Below are 24,758 nucleotides of genomic sequence, written 5' to 3' on the forward strand. Positions count from 1 at the left end.
AGAAGTTATTCTAAATATTAACACTGCAAAGATGCCAATAAGTGAATAATCTGTATTAGCAAAGAATAAATTTACTTTGGCTTTTTTATCTTTACAATATAAAGAGAAGTTCTGTGTATTCAGCTCACATAAAGTCCTGTGAGTCCATCAGCATTCTATTTTAACTCAAGCCTGCTACATTCAGCCCATAAAGATGGCATTCGTAAGCAGTTTGAAGTTAGGCTTCATTTTGGTTGTTTAATTTGGGAATACAGATAGCCTGAACTGATAGCTTGATTTTTTTATTGTTGTGGTTAGAGAAGAGGGAGGAGCAAAATATTAAGGGGAAAGGAAGGAGCTCTTCTCCATAAATAGTTCACTTAAATCCCATTCATACCGTTACTATACCTAGTAAACATTAGGGTTGGTAGCTAGCATTGGTGTAACCTATCTCTAAATCCTTGTGGCCTCAGATTTAGCAGCAGCTTTTACAGGCAAATAAATGCTGTTTCGGCTTTGTGAAGGTATTCTGCTTTGAGGAGCTGGGAGTAGCAGTTGGGAGTAAAATGACTTTTGTAAGCTCCCTGGGTGTGTGTGTGGTGGATGCAGCACTTAAGGTTTGGTCGTGGAGCCAGCACACCACTTTAGCTAAGTGCATCTCATTGACTTTGGCCAAAGCATCCCCATCAGCACTATGGCAGGTCTGTTGTACTGGGATATTTTGGTGGTGATGGCTGTGTTGTCCTTCTAAAGAGCAGTCATGGCTGCCTGCAGGGAGCGTGCTAGGTGATGGTCACCCCTCCTGCTGAATCACCTCCCTCCCTCTGTTTTTTTGTCCTTGAATGGCCTTAAAGACTGGTTGAATGCTCTACAAGTGGCATATCAATGGTATTGATATTGTTGGTAGCCAGTATTCTTTGCATTATGGTAAAATTTGTAGCAAAAGCATTGGGTATGTTTTTAGCTCTTTGCTATGGGTAGAAAGTCACTCTGACTAAGAGGAGATGTGGCTGTGTAGGGCGTGGGCCTCTCTCTGGCCATCTGCTCCCTTCATTCAAGGTGCTGCTGAAGCTGTGGGGTGCAGCATAGTGGAGGGCAGCAGGGTGCATGGCTGGGAGGGGGCCAGCCCCCCAGCATTGCCAGCTGTAGCTCACCGTGGGCAGAGGTGAGGGCAAGGCTGTAGTAACAGCCAGTGGAGACCAATGTGGTTGAAGAGCTAGGTTTTTGTTGGTTTTTTTTTTCCATTCTGAAGAGCTGGCATACAGATTTATGCCCCCCCCAAGACCAGAATGTGTTTTATTTAGTTATAGGACCTAGGTGATGTTGGGCTTTTTTAATATTGGCATGGAGGAACTTGGGCATGCAGGGTTTTAAAATCCTTAGGGTTGTAACTATTGCTACTGAGATTGTCCAAAGCATAGATAGGAAGAATCTGGCCCCCACTGGGACTTCTCCTAACTGCAGGAGTGCTGTCACCACTCCTGTGCTGATATTTAAAATACATTCCCTCATGTTTTTGTTGCTCTCCATGTACTTCGTGTTTGAAAACTCCTTAGGATCTGAAACCCATCTTACAGTAAGTGGAAGTTGGCAGCACCTGAAACTCCACATATGTCTGTGAAGGTTTTTATGTAAATCCTGAGCTGCAGATGACTAGACAAATGCTCAATCAAGAAGCTGCCTTTTGTAAGCTGTAACCCTGATTCACTAATACCTGTGGTGTGTGGCATGGGAACATGCACCATTTAACTCAGTGGAAAGCTGTGGTGTTAAAATACTGTTTATAATTATATATCTATTTAATATATAAAACTTACCATCACGGGAGAAAATTAACTAATTACAGTTTTCTTTTTGTCCTTTTGCTTTTGCGCCTTGTTTGCTGCTCTTTCTCTATCACCAGCCATCCTTGCTTGGCACTGATTCCTGCCACCCCTCGCCGTCCCTGCACCCCGGCCCCCATGCATCTTCAGCAAAGCTCCGCAGGAGATGCAAGGAGAGTGCTCGAGCAAAACCTTTAAGCTGCGAGGCGCCCAAAGAGAGCGCCCCAAAGCACTGCGACCTGGAGCTGGACCCTGACAGAAAGGGGCGAGTTTGCTCTGCCGAGCAGGATGTGTCCTTTGGCTATAAGCAAAAAGCTGGCAGAGGCGGGACGCTGTTTTCCTTCTCCTTGCAACTTCCAGAGTCATTTCCTTCCCTCCTGGATGACGACGGCTACCTGTCGCTCCCTAACCTCTCCGAAACCAACCTCCTGCCTGCCAGCCTGCAGCACTACCTTCCCATCCGCTCCCCTTCCCTGGTGCCTTGCTTCCTCTTCATTTTTTTCTTTCTGCTCTCTGCCTCTTTCTCAGTGCCATACGCCCTCACTCTCTCCTTTCCTCTGGCTATGTGCCTCTGCTACCTGGAGCCCAAGGCGGCCTCCTTGAGTGCCTCACTTGCCAATGACCTGAGTGACAGTTCAGAGGAAGAGGTGTGTACCTCGGCATCGAACACACTCTTTTTTTCGTGTTCAGTGCTTCAGTCCTAACCAGTGTTAGATTGCTGCAATAGTGGTCCTACTTTCAGAGCCTCATTTCTGTCTGTGCTGATGTTAGAAGGGGGTGGGTTTGGTTTGGTTTTTTCGTTGGTTGGTTTTTTTGGTTTGCTTTTTTTTTCATTGGGGTGGGTTGGTTTTTGTTTTGGTTTGTTTTTTCTGTTTTTTCTTTTTTCTTTTTCTTTCTTTTTTTTTTTTTTTTTTTTAATGCTGGGAGTGCAGCCTGGGGCCCAGGTTTAGGCACAACACTGTGTGAAGGTGTTTTGGTTTGAACTATGTCAGCTGATGCGAAGTGACTTGCCCTAAACAAATTACCACTAGTCAGCTCTGAAGTATTTTATGTAAACCCTCCAAGACCCTTCCTCCCACCCTGCCAGTTTATAGTAGGGTTAGAATAATTATCTAGACAGTGGGAATTAAGTACAATTTTCTTCATAATTACATATGAATGCATATATGTGTATGTAGATACATTGTATTTAAATAAATAGCCTATTAAAATGCCATGACAACTTCGCAGTGTTGGAAATTCAGGTGGACTTAGCTTTTTGTAAATCCATCAGGTGTAGCCCAAGCCCAGGAAAGGCTTTCTGGCTCATCGAAACCTGGCTCTGGATTTTCAGCCTTGATCCCATCAGTGCTGCAGATTAAATAGTTTTCCCATGCTTCAGTGCATCAGTGAGAGAGGTCAGATTGGGACGGCTGTGCTGCAGCTGGCAGGGGAGCAGTGCTCTGTGGGCTGCTTTGCCGTTTGCAGTGTTAGATTAGCACTGCCAAAACTAATGCCTCGAGCCACCAGGCTTATCACAGGCAGATAAACCAACTGCAGAAGGAGTCCACAGTGGTTCTGCAAACTGTGGATATGATAATACATCCAGAAGAGCTAAAGAAATCTGCTTGCTTAAGTTACACAGTGACTGGCCTCTTAGTTTTTCCTGGTGCCTGGTTATTCTTTGTTGACATAAAATGATGGGATAATTTTTTCCTCATTTTTTTTCCCCCCTTCATCTCCAAATGCAAAAATAGAGTTTTGCTTTGTAAGGGAAAAAAAAAAATCCCAGATCAGATAATTGCAGTGCAGTTGGCCATTTGTTAAAAGCCATCTTGGTCACTTGTTGATGGCATTGCAGTAGCTGTCTCCAGTAAAGCAGCTTGCACATCTAAACACTCATGTGATCTGTCAGTGTTGGTTTTGTAAGACTTGGTGCAGGATTTCTGTTCGTTTTTGGAAAGCCAAAAGTTGCATCAGTTTCTCTTGTAAAAACATTGTCTTTAGAAGCTTTTGGCTCCGTGACGCCTAACAACTAAATAATAATGTGCAATTTCTGATAAAAGGCCTCCAAAATGTTGCTGTCTCGTTTCGTGTCCTCATTTTGAGATAGCATTTAGGTCTCAATTTTCATTAGCTCTGGACTTGGATAAATCTAATAGCAATAACAGCATTAATACAGTGCCAGCTCCAGAGGCAATAATGAGGCAGTGTTTATGTAATACTTTGGTCTGTTCCTCTTTCAGAAATGAGCACTTCTTTTTGTTAGTAAAGTTAGGAAGTATTGAGCATAAAACTGTGTAAAATAGGCTTTTTAGTGTCGCTCTTTTATGAGGGTGATTACTCTGGCAGTGCTTCCTGGCAGACAACACAGACTTGTGCCTAATCCAGGGGGTATTTCTTGTCCAAAATATTGCATGAAAGTGGTTATGTTTTAAAGTCGGGCATGTCTGCATTACATTGGCAAAACAAATCACAGCAGTTCTGGTCACAAGTTAGAGGAAGTTCAGCTGCAGGATTTTGGGAGGTAGCTGCCTTCCCTTCCAGCTCCACCCTTTGCCTGCCCATGAGCCCCACCAGCAGCTGCACCACAGCCCATCTCAGAGTTGAGCCCGACCTTTCTTACTCTCCATTCCAGAGGAGACCTGCCTTGCTCAGCCTTAATTTGCCACGTCTTGCTCTGTGACACCCCCAAATCTTTTTTTTTTTTTTGAGTTAATTCAGTAATGCTGGCTTTGACACCATGGCTGTCGATTGGCTTATTAGAAGACATGTTTGTTAAAACAAAGCATATTTTATGCCTTACTTAGGATTTCCTTGCTGTTACAGTAAAAGAAAAATATAAAATAGAAAGCTTCCCCTACTCAGTTCACAAAATGGGACACAGTGATGCAGAAGGCTACAGCCTGTATCCTGAACTGATCTTACCCTTTATTAAGCTCTGTTCTCCCTTGAGCAGTGCATCTGGAGGCAATCCATGAAGTTAGAGGCAGAATCTCACCTCTTAGACTTCATTAGCTTCTGGTTTTGTTCCTCACCCAATATTTCTATCGACTTTTCTCTAATGCTCTCAACTTCCAGTTCTTAAATGAACCCTATACGCAAGACCAGTGTTCCAGTGCCTTGACGCGCATCCTTTAATTAATTTTAAATGCCTAGATTCATTAATTCCTCTCTTTTCTTTTTTCTTTTTTTTTTTTTTTTTTTAATAGGAGGGACAATACATAGATTTTTTTATATTGTCCTACCTTTACAACTGTTTATAATCATAGAATCATTGAATCGTCTTAAAACTTACAACCTTTACAATTGCTTACAACCTTATAAAGATGTGTGATCCTTCACTGTTAAAGAAACAATTTTCTAACACTTTAGTGGAAATAATTTAACAAGCTAGGTAGACTATTTTGGCATTTCAGTTTAATTTAAAAATAAAGGTGGTCTGTCTAGTAAGTGGCTATTGCTTGAAAAATTGCATATAGCTTACATTCATGCACTAACTGAATAGTGCAAAATGCCTGCGTTTTCTTCTGCCTATCATACAAGCAATCCAGATTAATAAAATGAAGGAATAATTTAAAACAAGGACATGAAAAAATAGCAAAAAAGGAGTTTATGAAACATTGGAGTTGTCAGAAATAAAAACAAAGACAGGAAATTCAACATTAAGAGTGATACTCCAGATTTTCTCTTTGTTTCATAGTGATGTGATTTGAGGATGAGATATATTATCCTAGCATTAAATTACCTGCTTGGATTACTTTAGTTTATCTAAGGACAACAGAAAATCAGTAATCAAAACCAGAGCTTTCACTGATGTTAAAACAACTTGGATGTGCCAGTCTGGGGCGGTAGGGAACACTTTCTTTACATACTGGTTTTCCATCAGCTTGCATAATGTCAAAAATTGTCACTTGAACTCTTTTCTCAGCCTGTAGCAACCTTCACCCGACTCTATTTATTAAAGCTCGACACTTGCATTCTCCACTAAAATGTTCTTCATCATGTTTAGCAAAGCAGGGATAGATCAGTCTGTGCAATGCTGTGCTTTGTTTCATTTTTATCACTTGTACTTAGTAAGTGTTGGGTTATTTTGGGGGGGGAAGTTACTTTTATTTTCCTCTTACTTTCATCAGTATCCTTAAATGGAATGAGAAGGGGGTTTTTTTGTTGTTCTTTTAATGACAGTTTTCTTTCTTTTTACTACTGTTAACAATATCAACTGTTCTTTATTAGAACTGAGTGGGATCTGAGCCTTACTGTTACTCTGTAGACAGAGGGTAGATGGGTGTGATTATTTGAACTCTTTGGTAATGCAGACAGCCTCATGGTGCATAAATGTGGAAACAAGAACAACTTCTGTACAAATGAGGGGCTGAAAGTCAGGTGACTGTTAAAGTAGCCTTCTTTAGGAAAAAAAACCTTTTCCCCCTCAAGAGAAAAAGTCAAATATCACATTACTCCATCTTGGTTTGAAAAAAATTTGGTGAATTTTCTTTAAAAAAAAAACATTATGGGAGGAAAAGTTTGTTTGAAAAAATACTAGCTACTTTTTTCCCAATTTTTTTTTTTTTTTTAAGCCACCTGGCTTTCTTAAGAAAAAAACCAAACATCTGCTCTTCAAATAACAGTTTTCCAGTAATGTTTTGTTTGGCTTATAAATTTGTACCAGTAGACCCAGATACTGTGTACAGTACGCCTCGAGTCTTCCTCTGAGTCTGTTCTGTTTACTAATATAGCACTTTTATTTTGCTTCTTTGACTTGTGCGTGGTTTGAAAAGCAATGCTAAGGCAGTTCTCGGGGATGCTGAACTTCACAGTTCCCCTACTGAGCCGCATGTACTGATGAGCTGGGTTTATTCTTTATTCCTGCTTTCCTCTCGGGACCCGGTTACATGTCTAACCAAATAGACTGACAGTGAGCAGACGGATACTGCAGCTGATGGTGAGACCACTGCCACCGAGGTTTGTACAGTCGCTGGCACCCATTTTAGTTCAGGGAGAGGGAGTTTCACCTCATCTCTTCCCAAACCCCGAGCGCCGAACTGCATGTTTCCCGCGGCAGCTCGGGTTCCTTCTCCGCGCGCGTCTGCATGAGCTCTCCCATCAGGGCAGGGGCTTTGCTCAGGGAGTTGAGGTTTTGATGTTCCCTGATGGGTTCCTCTTCCTAGTGTGTTGGGTTTAGAAACTGAGAGGCCTCTGTCCTGTGCAGATAGCGGGGTGGTAACAGTGTCACCTGTGCAAACGCCTCCCAGCTGGGGTGGTCCCAGGCTGTGACCCCCAGGTTGTTCTGTTTGCTTGTTTGCTCTTGTAATCTGCAGCCTGTGTGAGATGGGGGGGAAGGAGACAGTAAAAAGCTGTTTTCAAATTTTCTCAGTAAAGGTATTTCCAGATTATCGTAGAATAGTTAAGGTTGGAAGGGTTGTCTGGGATCATCTGGTTCCAATCCCCCAGGGCTGGAACTAGAGGCAGGGACACCTCCCACTCAACCAGATTGCTCAAAGCCCCATCCAACCTTCCAGTTAAGACTTGCAAGGATGAGGCATCCGCAACCTCTTTGGGCAACGTGTTCCAGTGTCTCACCATCCTCACAATGAAGAATTTCTTCCTAAAGCCAAACCTGAATCTCCCTGCTTCCAGATTAAAATCATTACCCCTTGTTGTATCACTACATGCCATTGTAAAAAGCCCCTCTGTGGCTTTCCTGTAGGTCCCTTCAGGTAAAAGGCTGCCGGGTTGAAAGGGACCTGAAGGATCATCTGGTCCAGCCTTTCTAGATAGGAACACAGTTTAGATGAGGTGGCCTAGCATCTTGTCAAGCTGTCCAGTGTTGGGGAATCCACCACTTCCCTGGGGAGATTATTCCAATATCCAGCTGTTTTCATAGTGAAAATTATTTTCCTGCTGTCCAGTCAGTATCTCCCCAGGAGTGCCTTCCACCCATTGTAAACATCTGAGGTTTTCCTGGAACATAGTATCAAATGTTGTCTTCAGGAATTGCCACTGGTAGCCCAGGTATTGCTTTCAGAGGAGGCTCCATTGTGTTTTCTCTGCACTAAGAAGCCTCATATCTACAACATGCTATACAGACTGTGCAGGCAAATTCAACTCGATGTGACTCCAGTGAAGCGCATATAATGCTTTCATAATTAATGTGGTTGCAGCTGCAAACATGAGCTGAATTTGGTCTGACATCTGGTAGAAGACAGAGCCTTATGACAAACACAACTGTAGGTTTTCAGAAGGATCCCATTAATATTTCAGACTCTTAAAATTATCATCAAGGAAGAATTCTCTGTATGACGTGTCAGGGCAATTCAGCTTCGTCTGTAAATAGAATAGACTTGAACAGAGTTATAAAGTAATCAACAGATAAGGATTTTTCCCATGGGTCATTTGACTAATTGGGACTCTATGAAAAATTAACAATAGAACAGTAGCAGGAGCATTAAAAGAATCAAAATGGAGCAACAACATAAAGTCTGTTGAGATGAGTCAGGAGTACCAAATGCTTTGAAGTGCCTTTTGCCCTGTATGGCTTCAGGCCTTGAGATGTGCAGAAAGTAAAATGTAATCCTAAGCCTGTGACATTTAAAATGATCAGTTTATTAATTAAAAAAAAAAAAAAAGAAAAAAAAAAGTCTCTCCAGCTGCCATTTTATTTTAGAGGAGAAGACTCAAGTTAAAAAACCTGAATTTTGTTATGGTGACCTGATTTTCAAATAGCAGTATATCCTCCTTGCCAGCTGAAAATGCAGCCCTCAGGAACAGGGCTGCCTGGACAGTCCATATTCCATTGCTTTTGAAAATGTGAGCTGAAGTGAATGTGATGTCTATGCCATTCCAGAAAACCACCACTGCAAATAGATCTTGAAAGTATATACACAAACTAAATATGAAATGAAATTGTATAAAGATAGAAAGGGTCTGGGGCTAGGGAGATAGCATTTGAAGCAAATAAAACATGCTTTATTCTTTAGAACATGTAATGGGTCGATTAGCCATGGTGAGTTTATGCAGCGCTTTGCCTGTGGCCCCTGTTTAACATACGAGATGTCATATGTTTAAACTCTGAGATTATGGACTTCCAAACAATTTGTTATGACTGTTCTGTCCTAAACCAGCCACAGTCTCAGTGAGAAGGTCCAGCAAGTTGCTCCCTAAATAGAAAGCTCTGAAAGTGAAACACAGCAATGGTATTTATCAAAGGAAAATGTTTAATGCTCCTTTGTTCACAACTAACAAGTTTGAAATCAGGAATCTTGCACTTAGGAGAACCATGCAAAGTCAGCCAGTGTGTCTGCTTCTGCTCCTTAGACTCTTAGCACAGAGAAAATGTGGCCTTAACCTAGCATGTTCCTTGCCAGTTTTTTTAAAGCTTTTAGCTGTACAAGTGGGTAAGGTGTTGTTTTCCAATCTTTCTCATGCTGGCAGTCGGATCAAGAGGAGGACGGAGATCTAAAGACACAGGTACAGAAACGAAAGGTCCAGATGTTGCTCAAGTATCAATGTTGGAGGTATCCACCTCTCTCAGCATGTTATTGTTGGTTCTCTGTGAAGAAATGTGTAGAAACAGCATTTTGTATCCTTTCAATACTGTGTCCCTTACTTTTTCCCTTTCTTTTTCACTTCTTTCAGAATAGTCTGATTAAGCGAATACAGGGTGAAAATGTGTATGTCAAACATAGTAATCTTATGTTAGAGGTTGGTATTGGTATATACCAGTGCATGTACGTACATGTGTGTTAGTTTTAGTGGTAAACTGTGAATCTGCACTATGATGCATGAATTGTGTATTCCCACCTGCTAATAAATCCAAGAGATTTTTTTCTCAGATTATGATGACTTCTCTAACTTGTACTATAAATATATATATGCGTGCGTGTATGTGTGTGTGCATCCACGCACATATGTATGTTTGTTTGAAGCCTCTTTATCAGGTGTAAATTACAGCGATACGGATAAGCTCTTCAAGAGTATTTTTATAATCACTTGTACGAGATATGCTATGCTGTTCTCTCTCAAAATGCCACATTTTCACAGAGTGTTGTGTTAGTGCTGTGCTCCCTGGCTCCCTGAGATGTTTCTTCCCTCTTTACTAACCGAGTTGTGTGTTTTGGCTCTCAAATTTGGTTGGATTAGGATGTATTACAAACTGCTCTGTTCTTTTAAAACTGTCCAGGACCTAGACAAAACCCAGGAAGATCTGATGAAACATCAGACCAATATAAGCGAGCTGAAACGCACCTTCTTGGAAACCTCCACAGAAACGGCAGTGTCTAATGAGTGGGAGAAGAGGCTTTCCACATCTCCCGTTCGGCTTGCAGCAAGGCAGGAGGAAGCTCCTATGATTGAACCACTAGTGCCTGAAGAGGTCAGCGTGAGCTGAAAGGCTGCCTTACCTGCTTGTTTTTGTGGTTTTACTTATTATAGCTCTCAGTGGGTGTAGAGGCCATGGTTAGAAGCAGTTCCCCACTTCCAGGTGCTGCCTTTTTGTCAGGGTTCAGCTTTAGCAGAAAACACACAAGGACGAGCAGATACCTTATATATATGTGTGTGTGTGTGTGCATATATATATATATATATGTAGTTAGAATATGAAATTCACTGCAAGCCACATGGCAGAACTGGGTCTCTCTAAGAATGCAAAACGCAGGCTTCCTTACAGGTTCAGTGAGCTTGAGGAAATCCAGCCACGCGTGAAAGAAACCATGAAGGTGATGGAGAGAAAATATAAATAATGGTGACTGGTTGGGAGCAGCAGTTGTGGCGGGATGGATAGAGATACCAAGCTTGACAAGAAAATACAGAGCAAAAGCCAGAAATCTCTCAGTGTTTAAGGTGGGGGAAGAATAATGATGATGATTAGACCTGCTTTTTCTAGTCCCATAAGAGAACTAGGAGTTGCTGCAGACTGCTGGATACCATTTTGTTGAAGACCCAATGCAGGTTGCTAAGCATTTGCATTTTCACACAGTGTGCATGGGTGAAAAACCTCTTGCTCACCATGCAGTCTTGAAGTGTCTGCAAGATACTTGCCAATTAAACAGCTGCCTTTAGTTTCTAGGCAGATAATAAGATCTAGAAGCAATGATGTGGCATTCATGTTGCTGTAAAATGCAGTTATTAAAAAAAAAACCAGAGAGTCTTCGTTTAAATCCAGTGAAGCAAAAAGAAATATGCTTGTGTGATCTGCACAAAGATTAAGTTCTTTTGTTGCATTGCAGATGGATATCTTGCTTCTGTCTCATAGGAATAATCTTTATGACTGCCACTTGGTTTTAGCATTGAAAACCAATAAATGGTCGTAAAATTTGCTTCTGACACCACAGCTCTGATGTAATATAAAGAACTCTGAAAAAAATTAACTGGAAAGTATAATTCAGAGTCTTCAGCCTTCTCACCTTAGAGGTTGGTGTTGCAGATCTGCAGCTCTCTGAGAAGGGGAATCCCTGGAGGCATCCAGACGACACACTCCAGCTTCCTCTCTTAGGAAAAGGGATGTTGCCAAGAAAAAGGTCCCAGCTCCTCTTCTCCCACATTATACCCACCTAACTAGTGGCTGATACAGACATCAGACACACACTGGAGTGGCTATCAGTTTTTATTAAAATGCATAAAAAGCAGACTAGGTGCCCAAAGCCTTACCTTTTGGAGAGTGCTGAGAAGTCTTAACATTGCTCCTTCTGCCTTTTTCAGGAATCATAATAGATCATATGGACACATTTGTTTAGTTGCAGTTGAGAATACAGGTTTTCTGTCTTAAAAGTAAATTTGTAAGTATGAAAACCAGATGGATTTAACTTTCTAAAGTAGTAAGAAACTGTTGAACCCTCCCAGTTCACTTCATGTCTTCATTACTTTGGAAATTTAATAACATTTTTTAATTTAAACACACAAGCAGTAGCAAAGGTTTACAGTTATGTAGGCTGAGCAAACATACCCTAATTTAACCATTCATTTCGAAGGCAAAAGAGCAGGAGTAATCCATATCTGAAGCCTCTTCTCTTACTCTTTGTGCTCAAAAGCAATGTCCAGTTCCTAAATTGCATATGGATCTAAGTAAACTACAGCTGTCCCCCAGAATCTTGCCCAAATTAAGGCATTTCTGTAGGAAAATGAGTAGATTTATAGATCTCAACTATTAGATTATGCTCTGAGTTGACTTCTGGTACTCAGGGGCCCCTGCTGTGGGTAACATCTGACCATCCTTTTTGGTCCTACTAAGTAGAGTGGTTTCAGTTCATATATCATGCTGAGGGAGGAATTTTTCAAGAAAAAATGGAGGCCATGCACAGGCCAAAATTAATGCCTTGATGTCTACTAAGAAATGTGGAGGTAGTTAGCAGAGACAACATATAGAGCTGCACTGTGTAGTAGCTTCTTCTAATCAAAGTTACACATTTAACAGCATATCCACTTTAAAATTTATTTAGTGTTGTTACCTGTGGCTCATTAACACAATAAAACAAAAACAGAAGGGAAAATACACCCTTTCAAAATGTATCCTTTGAACATTTGCCATCTGAGTGTGTTGGGTCCATTTGACTTGAAGCATGGCAAGTTACCAGTTGTTTTCTTCCAATAATAGTAGAAATACTTTGGTTTTCTTTAGTTATGAGATACATAGTTTTAAATATCTGCCATAATTATGAACAGATAGCTGCAGAACATGAAAGCCATCGAATTAACAATCTCCTTGACCGTGTTTACTCTGACCTGGGTTTGATTAAACAAGCACTTCAGAAATAAAGAAGTTATGCATCTCATTATATTTCAGGGAGATAAACCATTTCTCCCTTTCTCTCTGAAGTTTCTAGAAGTTTTGTATCTTTCTTTAAACATGCACCTTTGTTTGTCAGTATGTGGAGTGTATTTATTTAAAATGGTACACTAGGAACCATACCTTAGGAAACAGAGTCTTGCCAGCATTTAAAGCTGTCCCAGTTGGCCAAGTTGCAGAGATGCTCTTTTCATTCTTACGGCACTGGGAAGGTGCAGAGGGGATAAAGGTGTGAGGAGGATTTTGGTGGTACATTGTAGAAGATAATACAGGAATGGTTAGTTTCCTGCATGGGAACAAGACTCTCAGACCTCTTGTATCTGTAAGGAGGTACAGAGAGCTAAAAACCTTGCAGAGCACATCATTTGCCTCAACAGAGAAGGCTGCGAGTTCAGGAAAGAGCTGAACCAAGGATGAAGGTGGAGGGACCTGATCTAGACTGTTGGTGGAAGCTGTGGAAGTTGGCACCAGGCAGAGTTAAATGAATAGTGGAAGATGAGATGAATGCAGTGCATCCCAGCATTATTCAGTTTACTGTTTTTTCTGTTACACAATCAGTATGCTTGTGTCTGCTTTGCATTCATCACTTGGAGATACTGATTTAGCTTCTTATTGGAAACTTCTTTGCTGTGAAATTATTCTGTTGAATTCCGTTTCCTAATTTTACCATGCAATTGATAATTTGTAGAGTGCAGAAATATGATGTTAAGTATAGTGGACTATATGCCCTCCATTTACTAAAACCGTTTATTCCCCTGACATTAGACCAAAGAAGAAAGAGAAAAATCAGAAAAACTCATATTTTTGCAGAAGGGAGGTACTACATTCCCTGAATTGCAGGTAAAAACAAACAATACTCTATTGAAATGCTGTCTGATAGGCTGACAATGATTTCTTATTTTATTATATTTTTTCCTTTCCAAGTCACTTTATTTTTTTTTTTAATTATTTATTTCATAAGTTCCAGGGGCAGATGTAATCTGGGGGCCAAATTCTGAGGAATGAATACCCTCCAGAATTTTTGGCTTCCTAATAGAGACCAAGTTCTCTGCTAGTTAGCAATCTACTTGCACGATGATACTTATGGATGTTTGTGGTTGTGCATGCATTTCCAGCATTAGCCTCTCTGAGAACGTTGTGATGAATGGGGCACTTCTGTCATTAGTATTACTTTCCTTTGTGTACTGTCAAGTAAATTCAGATTATGCTGAGTGATGGTGAACTTTATATTCTTATTGGTTTTTCTATTAGCAAAGTGTGATAGAGAAGAAGCTGCAGGAAGGAGAATCTGCTGGCACTTTGGTTACTTCTCATCAAATCATTATCCAGAAAACTATACCATCATCCCTAGAGGTTGTTTTTAATTCATTTGATTTTAAACTAGCACGTTTGCTTAGTCAAATAGAGAAGTTGTGGTCTTAAGGTCAAATAACAGGATGCTGCTTGCATAGCTAAAGCAAATCCCAAAGCATATTTGCCTAAAGAGGAAAAAAGATGCTGCGTGATGTTCAGTATCTATAGTAGTATGGCATTTACTGCAGGGTAAACAGTGCTGAAGGAGGCTGGTGTTATTCTAATGAAAACAAGGAAATTCAGTGCAGGCCACAGCTACATACGAATGTGTACTATTCTAAAACCTTGTCAACAGTGTGCTTGTCCCAAGTAGGGGACAGTTAAATGGGCTTACTTGCCCCAGTTTTGTAAATTTTTTTTACTGTAGCATTATGAGCCATTGATATATATGATTTTTAAAGCCAGAGTGATCTGATTATCATTTTAGGTGATACATTAAAATGCTCCCCTGCTTCAAATTACCACAGAAACAGTGTGGCGAAAGTAATTTTTTCTGTCCACATTATGTAAGTGTCTAAGGAGAGGGAATCTACACAGAATCTACATACTTTGCCTAAGGTGATGCTGTTTGTTTGTTTGTTTGTTTGATGACTTTTCTAAGAGGTACAATGAGAAAAGTTACTATGTGCTTTCAGAAGAGACAGCATTGATTTCTTAAAAGTCTTCATACTTTAGTGCTCCTTAAGTAGAGATAAACCCTCAGCTTTTCTAATTTAGTTTTTATATCTCAAATATAGGGCACAGAGGATTGGGTTATTATAGACAAAATACCCTCTGAGGTAGTTGATGGTGAATCGAAAAAAAATCTGGCATACAAAGTAGTGACTGTGAGCAGTAAAACTGCCATTCCACCTGAGATATTAAAATCCAGTACCCTTCTAATGCAGAGCTTTGAGGACTTGGAAAATGAAATACAATCCAAAGAGGAGAATAAGCAGAAAATGTTCACCCTAGGAAAGTCCTATGATACCGTATCTGGGAAAGTTGTTACCATGACAAGTAAAGCTAAAGAGGGTGAGAAAACAGTACAGCCTTCAGTAGAAGCTTTGCAAAAAATGAGAAGGGAAATGCAAGAATCTGTGAAAATCATTCCGGTAGTGGCTGAGTATGAAATCCTTGAGCCTGTCACTGATGAGAAAGCCAGGTGGGGATCCGACGTGCAGAGCACAAAAAGAAAGCTGTCCGACTCCCTGACACCCATAAAGGAAGCAGAATCTCAGTTGCCAAGTCCTGAAGAGGAGAGTTTGAAAAAGACACTAAAGATGGACGAGGATTTGCAGTTACATGGTACACTGGGAAGCTTGCAGCTTGGCAAAGCAGAAAAACACCCTGGCAGTGAAGCTGTAAAAGCAGGGGCATTTGCTCGGAGAGATAAGACCCTGTCTGAGTGGAGATATTCCAGAGAACAGCCATTTACCATTGCTACTGCTCACTATGTTACTGAGTCGTCCGCGTCAAAAGTAGTGGTAACAAGTGGCTTTGACTTCGTGCCACGGTTTAAAGATTAAAGCATGACTTCTTTTAGGCAATCCCCTCACACCACCCTACCTTTTGGTTCTCTTGCTGCCTGGCTTTGTGTTGACAGCAGCCAACCCAGCTTATTTTTTTTCCCCTCATACTTCGAATCAGTCCCACAGTCCGAAGCAGACATTATATATAAGATTTTCAACCCTTCTGGTTTATTTAAACTTCCATGTTACTGAAATGTAATATTGCTGCTGTGGCTTGTTATTAAAAGGAATTAAAACGTTTGCGTGAACCAGCAAAATGCCAGCGCTAACAACTGTGCTTCACAACTGTTGCTTACTACAGCCATTATGAATTTGCTCTGATTTATTTTCCCATTCTTTTCCTGTTTCTGACCTCTCTGTGCCCCTGCAACCTTCTCTCCCTTTCCTTCATCTCTGCCTCTGGTTTTGGCAATTAATATATCTGTGCATGTGGATCTGCCTTTCTTCTCTTTATGACTCTACATTTCTTTATCTATTTAGACAAAACAGTCCACTGGTGAAAAAACCTTGGATGGTTCAGATATCTTCACTTTAATAGAGTCCGCCAGGAAACCGACGGAGTTCATAGGAGGGGTTACTTCTACTTCACATAGCTGGGCACAGGTGGCCTTTTGATTCCCTCCACCAATTGCACATTGATTACTTTGGCTTTTCTTTTGTTTCCCACTTTTATGCATCACTTGGAACCTGTATAACTAATGCATGTATTCGTGTGCCTTTTTACAGTGTGCCTTGTTACAGTAAACCCCAAGAGCAACTTTACAAAAAGAAAAATGAAAAAACGCGTGTTTTCTCTCCTTTAACTTTATTTTGGGCATCGTGACGGGTGCTGTATTTTGCCTTTATAAAACTCACGCAGAAATACCAGTGGGAAAAACACGGTGGTGGTTCTCTTAGCTTTCAAAAATTGTGATTCTTGCTTTGTTTTCATTTCTACTATTTCGACAATGTCCTAAGAAAAACAGTCCATGCGATGTGAGAGAAATAAATTGGCAAAATGTAATACCCGTTTTTGTTTGTTTGTTTGTTTGTTTTTTTCATTTGTGCAGTCCATTAAGCTGAGGAGCTGCTGCAAGTAGTGTGGTCCTCTTCAGATGCTGAGGGTTTGTATTTTTCCCCTGCAGAGAATAGACACGACGACGTCTCAGGAGATAACTTCCAGTGAAACGAAGCAAGCGGTTCAGCCTCATCAGGACACAGTGCAGAAGGTTGTACAGGAGACTGTAGTTATCGAGGAGAGACACGGGATGAGTGTGCATGTGAGCGGGGATCCTGCTAAAGCTGCTGGACTTGCGCTGGATGCCCAGGCTGAGGCAGCGTCAGTGGTGGCTGCTGGCGTGAGAGGGAAGGAGGGCTCTGCTGGGACTGAGGGGGCGAAGGAGGAAAAAAGGCAGGAGGCTGGGAAAGCCCTGACCAAACAGGAAGGAACCTCTGCTGCTTCTTCGTGTGAGCAAGCGGAGGAGCGCAGTACAACAGTCCACCTTTCTGAGTCTTTGGAAAGAAAACCTCACTTTGAGGTAACTCGTTATTAAGTCAGTCGTGCTCATGCGGAATTGTGAATGTAGGCCATAGAGTGGACTAAATTAATTCCTGTCGTGGAAAGTACAATTCCTGTCATACAAAGTAATTCCTGGTATGATTGCATTTTTGCAGCAGGGAGTTTGTTTCTCCTCTTATTTCCTCCTTGTGTGGCACCTGCAAGGCTTGTTGCTGGTTTGCAAGCATAATGCCGTGCATGTTTTACCTAAAAGTGCTTTTCATGCTACAGAAAAATACTGGATTTGGTGGCATTCCATGCTGCAGATAACTAGAATTCAGCTGGTGTTCTCTTTGGGAAAGTCCATCAAGATTGGCAAAGTTCAGGTGTCCTCAAAGACAGAAAATATATTGGGTTTCCATGCTTGGTACAATTGGAAATGACTGTGTCTTAAGCAACCCAGGTTTCTGCCCTGAGACCCGTTAGGAGAATATCAAGAATTGTTTTGCTGATTGGTTAAAAAACACTTGCTTTGGCTCTTTTTTTCTGAGAGCTGAAAGGAAAATTAAGCTTGAACAGGAGTTGTTCTCTTGTCATTTTAAGAAAATACAGAACTACAGGATCACAGTATGGCTAAGGTTGGAAGGGACTTCTAGAGATCTGCTCCAACTTCTCTGCTCAAGCATGGCCATCCAGAGCCAGTTGTCCAGGATGATGTCCAACTATCTTGAATATCTCCAATCATGGAGACACCACACCCTCCCTGGGTAACCTGTACCCACTGCTCAGTCATCCTCACAGTGAAGAAGTGTCACCTGAAGTTCTAAGGGAATCTCCTGTGTTTCAGTTTATGCCCATTTTCTCCTGTAATATTTAAATCTTTTCTGAAGTTTGCTTTTATTAAATCCAGGATATTGCTACATGTTGCCAGCTTTGCGTTCATGTATGAAACACTATAACTAAGAGAAATTTTTGGTTGGTTGTTTTTTCTTTTAAATTCAGAGCACTTTTCAGTTGTTCCCAAAACTTTTGCCCAGCAAAAGACATTCTCAGAAATCCATAAGCTATGCTAAATGTTACAGTTCCTCTCTTTTCTCTTCACAGTCGCCAGTTGTGAAGACTGAGACTATCAGTTTCAGTAGTGTTTCTACTGGTGGGGAAAACCTTGAAATTTCAACAAAAGAAGTGCCAGTAGTCCACACAGAAACAAAAACCATTACGTATGAGTCTTCTCAGGTAAGAAATGCTGCAATACCCAGGGTCTAATTTCATGGCTTTAAGGAACCCATGCTTCTTCACCCATCATTAGGAGTATGCCTCAGTGCAAACTTTTCTAAGCTGTTCAAATACAAAAGGAGGTAAATAGAGCTTACCTGAGGGTGACACTAATGTTCACATATAGGGCTGTTTGAGAACACTGATGAAACCACAGATTTCAAAGCCCCAGCTTCTCATCCGTCCTCCCAGAAGTCAAGGGGAGTCTCCAGAGAGAAATTCTGACACATGATCATACTCTCAGCCATTATTTCCCTACTATTAGATACTCACTGAAAACTGTAGGAAGGGAGAAGTTCAGCCAGCTGGGTTCTTGCCTGCCTGTGCTCAGGAGCATGTTTTTGGTGACCTGTTTTCTCTTTTGGTTCCCCAGGCGGATTGCGGTGCTGACTCAGAACCGGGTGTATTGATGAGCGCGCAAACGATCACGTCTGAAACCACCAGCACTACAACCACTACACATATCACCAAAGTGAGTCCTCAGAAAATAGGGAGGGGTTTGGTTTGTTCTTTCTTTTTCACAAGGGTGTATGTTTTCTTAACTGGAATTCTACTGTTTATTTTAAAAAGTGGATACATTCTCATATTCTCCGGACAAATTCCTGTCTATTTTGGGTACCTGTCTTCCTTCACTTCTCTTTGGCTATACTGGCTTCATTAATGCATCCTCCAAGGACTTGACCAGAGACCTGAGAGTCATAAAACCTTAGGGTATGTCTGTGCAAGCAGAAAACATTGCTATGCAGAGACACTTGAGTTAGCTCCAAGTACTACCTGGAACTGGAAGCAGTGTAGCCACATTGGCATCATATGGTAGCCAGGAAAGAATAATTTGCCTGCATGGGAGGCTTCATTGATGGGACTCTACTGGCTCTGAGTCCTGAGCTGTTATCCCTGCACAGTGTTGAAGGCACACAGTAAATCTGTATCACGTAGTCACAGCAGAACATTCAGTCATTTCAGGTTACATCACTGGGTGTTACCCTAAGGAAGTTGCCCACAGCACAACAGAAATTTTATAGCTGCACAGACAAATGATGTTGGGTCTTTGAATTTCCAAGATATAATCTAAATAAAGGTTCCTCTTTAGGCAGAAGCCCTCCCATTGTCATTCCAGTTCTGCCAGTATTCACTAGGGACACAATGTCACATTTCTGCAGTAAAAATTCACCCTTCAGGAGATCAGATCTACGAAGGCCATACCACACTGTATATCCTTCTGCAGCCTGCAGTTGGATATGGCTAGGTCTTAATATGCATCATTCTTTCTTCATGGGATAAATTTACCATAAATACCTGCCATTTTTTGATATACAAACATCCCTCCTGACACATGTGCAGATTCATTAGAATCATAAAATTGTTTGTGTTGGAAGGACCTCTTGTAATCCTAGTCCAATCAGAGCAGGCTGTCTTCAGGATTGTCCCCTCTGTGCATGCTGTTTGAGATTGTTAAGTGCAGGCACATCTGGACTGATCATTTGTCCAGATTCATTTGGATGATCAATGTACTGATCATTTGCTGAATGAGTAGCAGCACTAAGTTACTGACTTTGTCTGTCCCTCCCATCTAGACTGTGAAAGGAGGCATCTCAGAGACAAGAATTGAAAAACGAATAGTCATCACAGGAGATGCAGATATTGACCATGATCAGGTAAAAACTATAAGGTGCTAAAGGCTATCCCAAAGAGAACATTTCTAAACATTGCTTTAAAGGATACTATTCATACTGGCATGCCTTAAATTACACTGGATTAGTAATTAAATCAATGATGGTATATTTCATATTTTAATCATTTTCCTCATTTGTAAATTGTGTAATATCTCATGGATCTCTCCACCTTGCTATTGATCATGCATGTTCCACCTCCTTTTTGTTTTTGCCCTTTTGTGGTTTCCTTGGGATAGGCGCTGGCTCAGGCAATTAAAGAAGCCAAAGAGCAGCACCCTGACATGTCAGTGACCAAAGTAGTGGTACATAAAGAGACAGAAATCACACCAGAAGATGGGGAGGATTGACCACAGGTAAGAGGACTAGATGATTTTCCTAGGCATTTACTGGGCTGGCATGTTGCAAAAGTTGTTTTCCTACCATAATTCACCTCTAACTCTGCTTTCTCTCACTGGCATTTGCAAGTTGCATTTTGTCAGTTCTGATATTTGAATGTAAATGACATTCAGCTCTAAGTATCTATCTTCATTTAATGGTGCCAGCTGGAGAAAGAAACTACTCATTTGCTTTTGTTGGCTCTCTGGAAAGTCCTCATTGTCCATGCTGTGATATAGTCTAATTTTCTAATTCTCAAGTCAAAAAATGAAGCTGTTGTCTGCTTTTCTGTCATTTAAGAACAAAAATAATTTGTTCTTAAAGTTACGCATTTTCTTTAAAAAAATGCCAAGGGAAAAAAAAATACAGCTGCTTTTCAAATGTCCTGTGCAGATACATTACAAATGAAGCTTAAATTCCTGACTTGCAAAGATATTGTCCAACTTGCTTTTGATTTTTCTTTTAAACCCAGTGAATTAGTGTGTCGGTATTTGGATGTCTTGGCTTTCTGGTATTTGAAAGAACATTGTATGTTTTAAAGCAGCATTGTTTATCAGGATGAGATGATAATGCAGCTTTTCTTGTGTCAACCTTTTTTTTCAGTAAAGGCATGCTCTTCAAGTGTGGCTGGCTAAACAGACATCTTAATATTACTGTATTTATTCTGTGTGCAAAAACATGGCATGCATACTAACCTGCTAGTCAAACGCTGTTAATGCCAGCACCATTGCACAAATTGCTTTGAATGCTGTATGCAGAAGTGGGGAAAAAAAAAAGAAAAAGCTGCTTGTCTGATTGGTTTAAATTGATAGCAGCATTTTATTCTTAAAACAATACATGTTCCCTAACTGCCAGTGTAAGTAACAGACTGATGCACAGCACCTTTTGAAGCTGTTTTGCTCTCCTGCTTTTGGATGTAGAGGCCCTAAAGAAAACTGAATTTCAGTATCTGTTATTTATTTGGAAGATGGAACCAGTCACTGAGGAGTGAGTAGCTGTGATTCTTGTGGTATTCTGCTGAGTGTTTCAGAGGCAGTGTTAATGTGGCTTGCTTAAAAGTCTATTGATGTCACTAATTCTTTCTATTGGTGTCAGTGGACTTTGGATTTGGGCCAAGTTGCTTATGCTGGGATGGTGCCATTTTCAAATAGCTCTTTTGTTACACAAACAAATTGACAGGATCTCCTTTGCAAGAAAGTGGTTGCTTCAGATAATTAACTTGGTTCTCTTTCCTGCAGGAGTAACCTGGATTGCAAATGAATCCAGACATGCACACCAGTAGGAATACGAGAGCCTATACAGAGTCTCAGTTCCAACCTGACTGACTTGTATCTGTCTATGGAAAATTTCAGTAAAGAAGAATTGATCTTGACTGTTAATAAAGAAACTGGCAGAGATACCTTCCCATAGAAAGCAATTTGAATCAGCAGCAGTTAAATATTGCATGAAGCAACGATAAAATTACAGAAAAGCAGCATTTTTAATTTTCTTAAAATGTCTAAATTTTCAGCTATACCTGCACGTTCATAAACAATATAAACAACGATCTCATGTAACACATAAACAGTTCATGCCTTTCACAGTTTCTGAAAGTCTAAACAAATTAAAATTTGTTAGGTGGCAAGTCTTTTGTTTACGGATATTGTAAATGAAGATTACCCCCAAAGTGCTAGAAGCTGTATAGGTACTGTGTATAATGTTTTACCACACATTAGATGTGCCAATAACACAGTTTATTCAGTAAACAACTTGAATCTTATATTTGTTTCATCTGGTTTTATTACTGCCCGATAAACGATGATGAATCTTTACTCTTATCAAAATATTTAAATGCTTACAAAGTGTGCTTTGTATACCTGACTGAATACCTTATGAGGTAGTAATGATTTTAGTATATTAACTTTAATGATTTTTGTCAGCATTGTTTGGAGTCAGCTTCCAGTCACCCTTCACAGATCCTAACCTTGTAAATTACATGTAGTTATTTTGGAGGAAAAAAGAAAAAAAAATATCTGTATTTTACTTAGTTTGCAGCATTAGAAAATTATTAATCTGAAATAACCGTGATGGTTTTCTATTGATTTCCCTTTTGTTCTCGAAGGAAACAAAAATGGAAAAAGAAAAAAAAAAAAAAAATCTGTTTGAGAATCTGGTCAGCATTTACTATCTAGTTCAGAGTCAAGCCTTAACCTGTACAGAACGTCCACTGAAAACTCATTAGCGTCCAGCTATAATACCCACTGGAGGGATAGCATCCATTACACTGTCAGCTGCATCACAGCACATGGTGAATGTATGTTTCTGCATAGTGAAATAAAAGTGGTAAATGCATCCAAAATTGTATTGTTCTGTGTCTAAAAGCACCCAGTGTTTTTTTGATATTCAAAACGTTAAGTTCTGTTTGTAAGACACCACAGGTTTTACTCATCTGCACTGTTGACACGTTTTGTCGTCAGGGGCTGACACTGCACTGTGCAGACATTTGGAGTTAGCAGAGCATCTAAAGGGATGACAGTGTCAAGCCTTGGGCAAATGATGTTAGCAAAGGAAAAGGAGAATTTGGTTCCTTCTGTTTTCTCTGGTTGTGTACTCTCTGAGCTAGGCTAAATTAAGGATTCTGTAGTTGCTTAGAAAGTAAAGGCCAGTAGCATCTGATCCAGATCCTCTCTCTTTTTATACTTCTGCTCTGAATCATGGATAAATTCTCTCTTTAAAACAGTACTTACTTACCTGTTCCTTTTTCTTGCTCCTATGCCACATCTTGTTCATGCTACCCTGGTAACTGAAGAGAAATTCATAGCAATTAATTCACTCTCCAATCTGAACTTCATGTGAGATTGACAGAAAATGGCTACACACAGACTTTTCAGGACGTACAGGGTCAAATCTGCCCATCGTTGTTTACACGTGGGTCCCTCACGTTGAAGTCAATGGATTTGGCTTCAGTGGAGAGCAAGATTTGACCCAGTGACTTGTTAATAAATGTTTATTTTCTTAATTTAGAAAGAAAAATAGTATATATTGAGAGAATAACCTCTAGGTAATAATTTAAAGTAATATCCCGAGGCTTTTTAAGCTTTGCCCTTAGTCTCTAAAACATTGTCCTTCCACCAGCCATTTTTCAAGCCTTTAATCCAGAGTGCTAACTATGTAACTCCCACTCCCCCCATCATTGCTTACCTCTCACCTAATGACCAACCTAAAGATTACGTTGTGATCCTGTCCTCCTCCTAGTCTTTCAGATATTTAGAAGTTCATTGATGTGTTCTCAGCCCTCTTGGTAAGGGTAAGCTCAGCTCTCCGGGGCTGTCAGCAGCAGCCAGGGGTGGAGGAGGAGGAGGAGGTTCTCACCCTGTGTCTCAGCAGACGACATGCCAGTTCTCACTACTGCATCAAGAGTTTAAAAATAGACTCTGAAGCCATATTGGTCTTCCCTCAGGTGCCCCTCATGTTGTCATCTAAGAAACAGCATTGTATTACCTCAGAGAGATATAAGGCAATTGCACAGCCTTCTCTCCGGAGTTAGCGTTGTATTTTAGCATGGCTTGAGGAGATTGTATTTTGGTGATACCACACAGTATGTACACTGTCTAAAGATACTGTATCTTGGGAAGGTAGTCTTCTTGGAAAGGACACTCACAGCTAAGATACGGCCTAAGTGTATGCAAGCTATGAGGAGATGCGAGTGGACAGACAAGGGCATCTTGGTGCCACTGTTGGCAGTAGACCCTTGTTTGGGAGATGGTTCCTGGGAGTGATAGTTTTGGTTTTTGTTAGAAACTGTTTCTTGGGTTGTCTGCCTAATGCTGTGCCACATGAAATAAAGAACACCTGCCTGTTTCTACCAACCATCTTTTGTCTCCGTCTCATTTGTTGGTGGTCTTTGTCCAGCTTCTCAACATAAAAAAAGTTACAAAACAAACCATCAAATATTGTGTTGCTTTCAAGCACCATTACCAACACAAACACCAATACAGGAGGCAGCCTCACTTGTCATTACTGGAGACACAGCTTCTGCCCCATGAGACCTGGCTGCTCCACACCATTGAGGTAAGGGACCAGGATGGCCAAGCAGGGCTTTGCACACCAAGCAAAGATGGTCAGAGCAAGCAAGTGCAGTAATTGTGACTGCACAAGATATTGAAGTAATTAATACATTGTCTTGGCATTTTTGAGACTGTTTGGAATTACTTAACATTTTTCCCTGAAGTTTTTAAGGCTGTCACATCACAAATGGCAGATAATGATACCGTGTTTTCAGGCAGCTCAAAAGAAAAAAAAAAAAAGAACTGTAAATCCAGATCAAAGCAGTGGTTTAACAGCTTTGTCTTATTTCTTTCTAGAGCAGATTAAGGAAGTAGGAGAGATGATGTGGTTCATCTGAATAACAGTTTGTATCTGCTAAAACTGTAGTTCTTTCTAAGTAAGGTACCATAAATTGAACATTGAGTCCAAGCTTCAGTTTGGCAAACACCCTAAGACTTGGCAAATGCTGATGCAGATTTCTTGCCTTAAGCCAAAACAGTTCTA

The 24,758-nt window shown here is 40.6% G+C and overlaps 1 protein-coding gene across 3 annotated transcripts in view; it reads left to right on the plus strand.

The window, feature by feature from the left end:
* Nucleotides 1–22,333, plus strand: part of EPB41L3 (erythrocyte membrane protein band 4.1 like 3) — a 145,277-nt gene extending 122,944 nt beyond the window's left edge. Inside the window, exons 13-27 of one of the 3 annotated variants that reach the window (XM_030444626.1) lie at nt 1,883–2,449; nt 6,693–6,746; nt 9,216–9,251; nt 9,420–9,485; nt 9,964–10,155; nt 13,330–13,404; nt 13,816–13,917; nt 14,655–15,383; nt 15,909–16,031; nt 16,553–16,945; nt 18,010–18,141; nt 18,554–18,652; nt 19,755–19,835; nt 20,090–20,206; nt 21,467–22,333. In XM_030444626.1, the coding sequence (XP_030300486.1) occupies nt 1,883–2,449; nt 6,693–6,746; nt 9,216–9,251; nt 9,420–9,485; nt 9,964–10,155; nt 13,330–13,404; nt 13,816–13,917; nt 14,655–15,383; nt 15,909–16,031; nt 16,553–16,945; nt 18,010–18,141; nt 18,554–18,652; nt 19,755–19,835; nt 20,090–20,200 (2,760 nt within the window). In that variant the 3' untranslated portion in view covers nt 20,201–20,206; nt 21,467–22,333. The remainder of the gene's footprint in view (nt 1–1,882; nt 2,450–6,692; nt 6,747–9,215; nt 9,252–9,419; nt 9,486–9,963; nt 10,156–13,329; nt 13,405–13,815; nt 13,918–14,654; nt 15,384–15,908; nt 16,032–16,552; nt 16,946–18,009; nt 18,142–18,553; nt 18,653–19,754; nt 19,836–20,089; nt 20,207–21,466) is intronic. The other 2 variants (XM_030444627.1, XM_030444628.1) reach the window with 2 other exon arrangements.
* Nucleotides 22,334–24,758: the final 2,425 nt, after the last annotated feature.

This window comes from Calypte anna, chromosome 2 (genome assembly GCF_003957555.1).
Source record: "Calypte anna isolate BGI_N300 chromosome 2, bCalAnn1_v1.p, whole genome shotgun sequence".
NCBI classification, from domain to species: domain Eukaryota; kingdom Metazoa; phylum Chordata; class Aves; order Apodiformes; family Trochilidae; genus Calypte; species Calypte anna.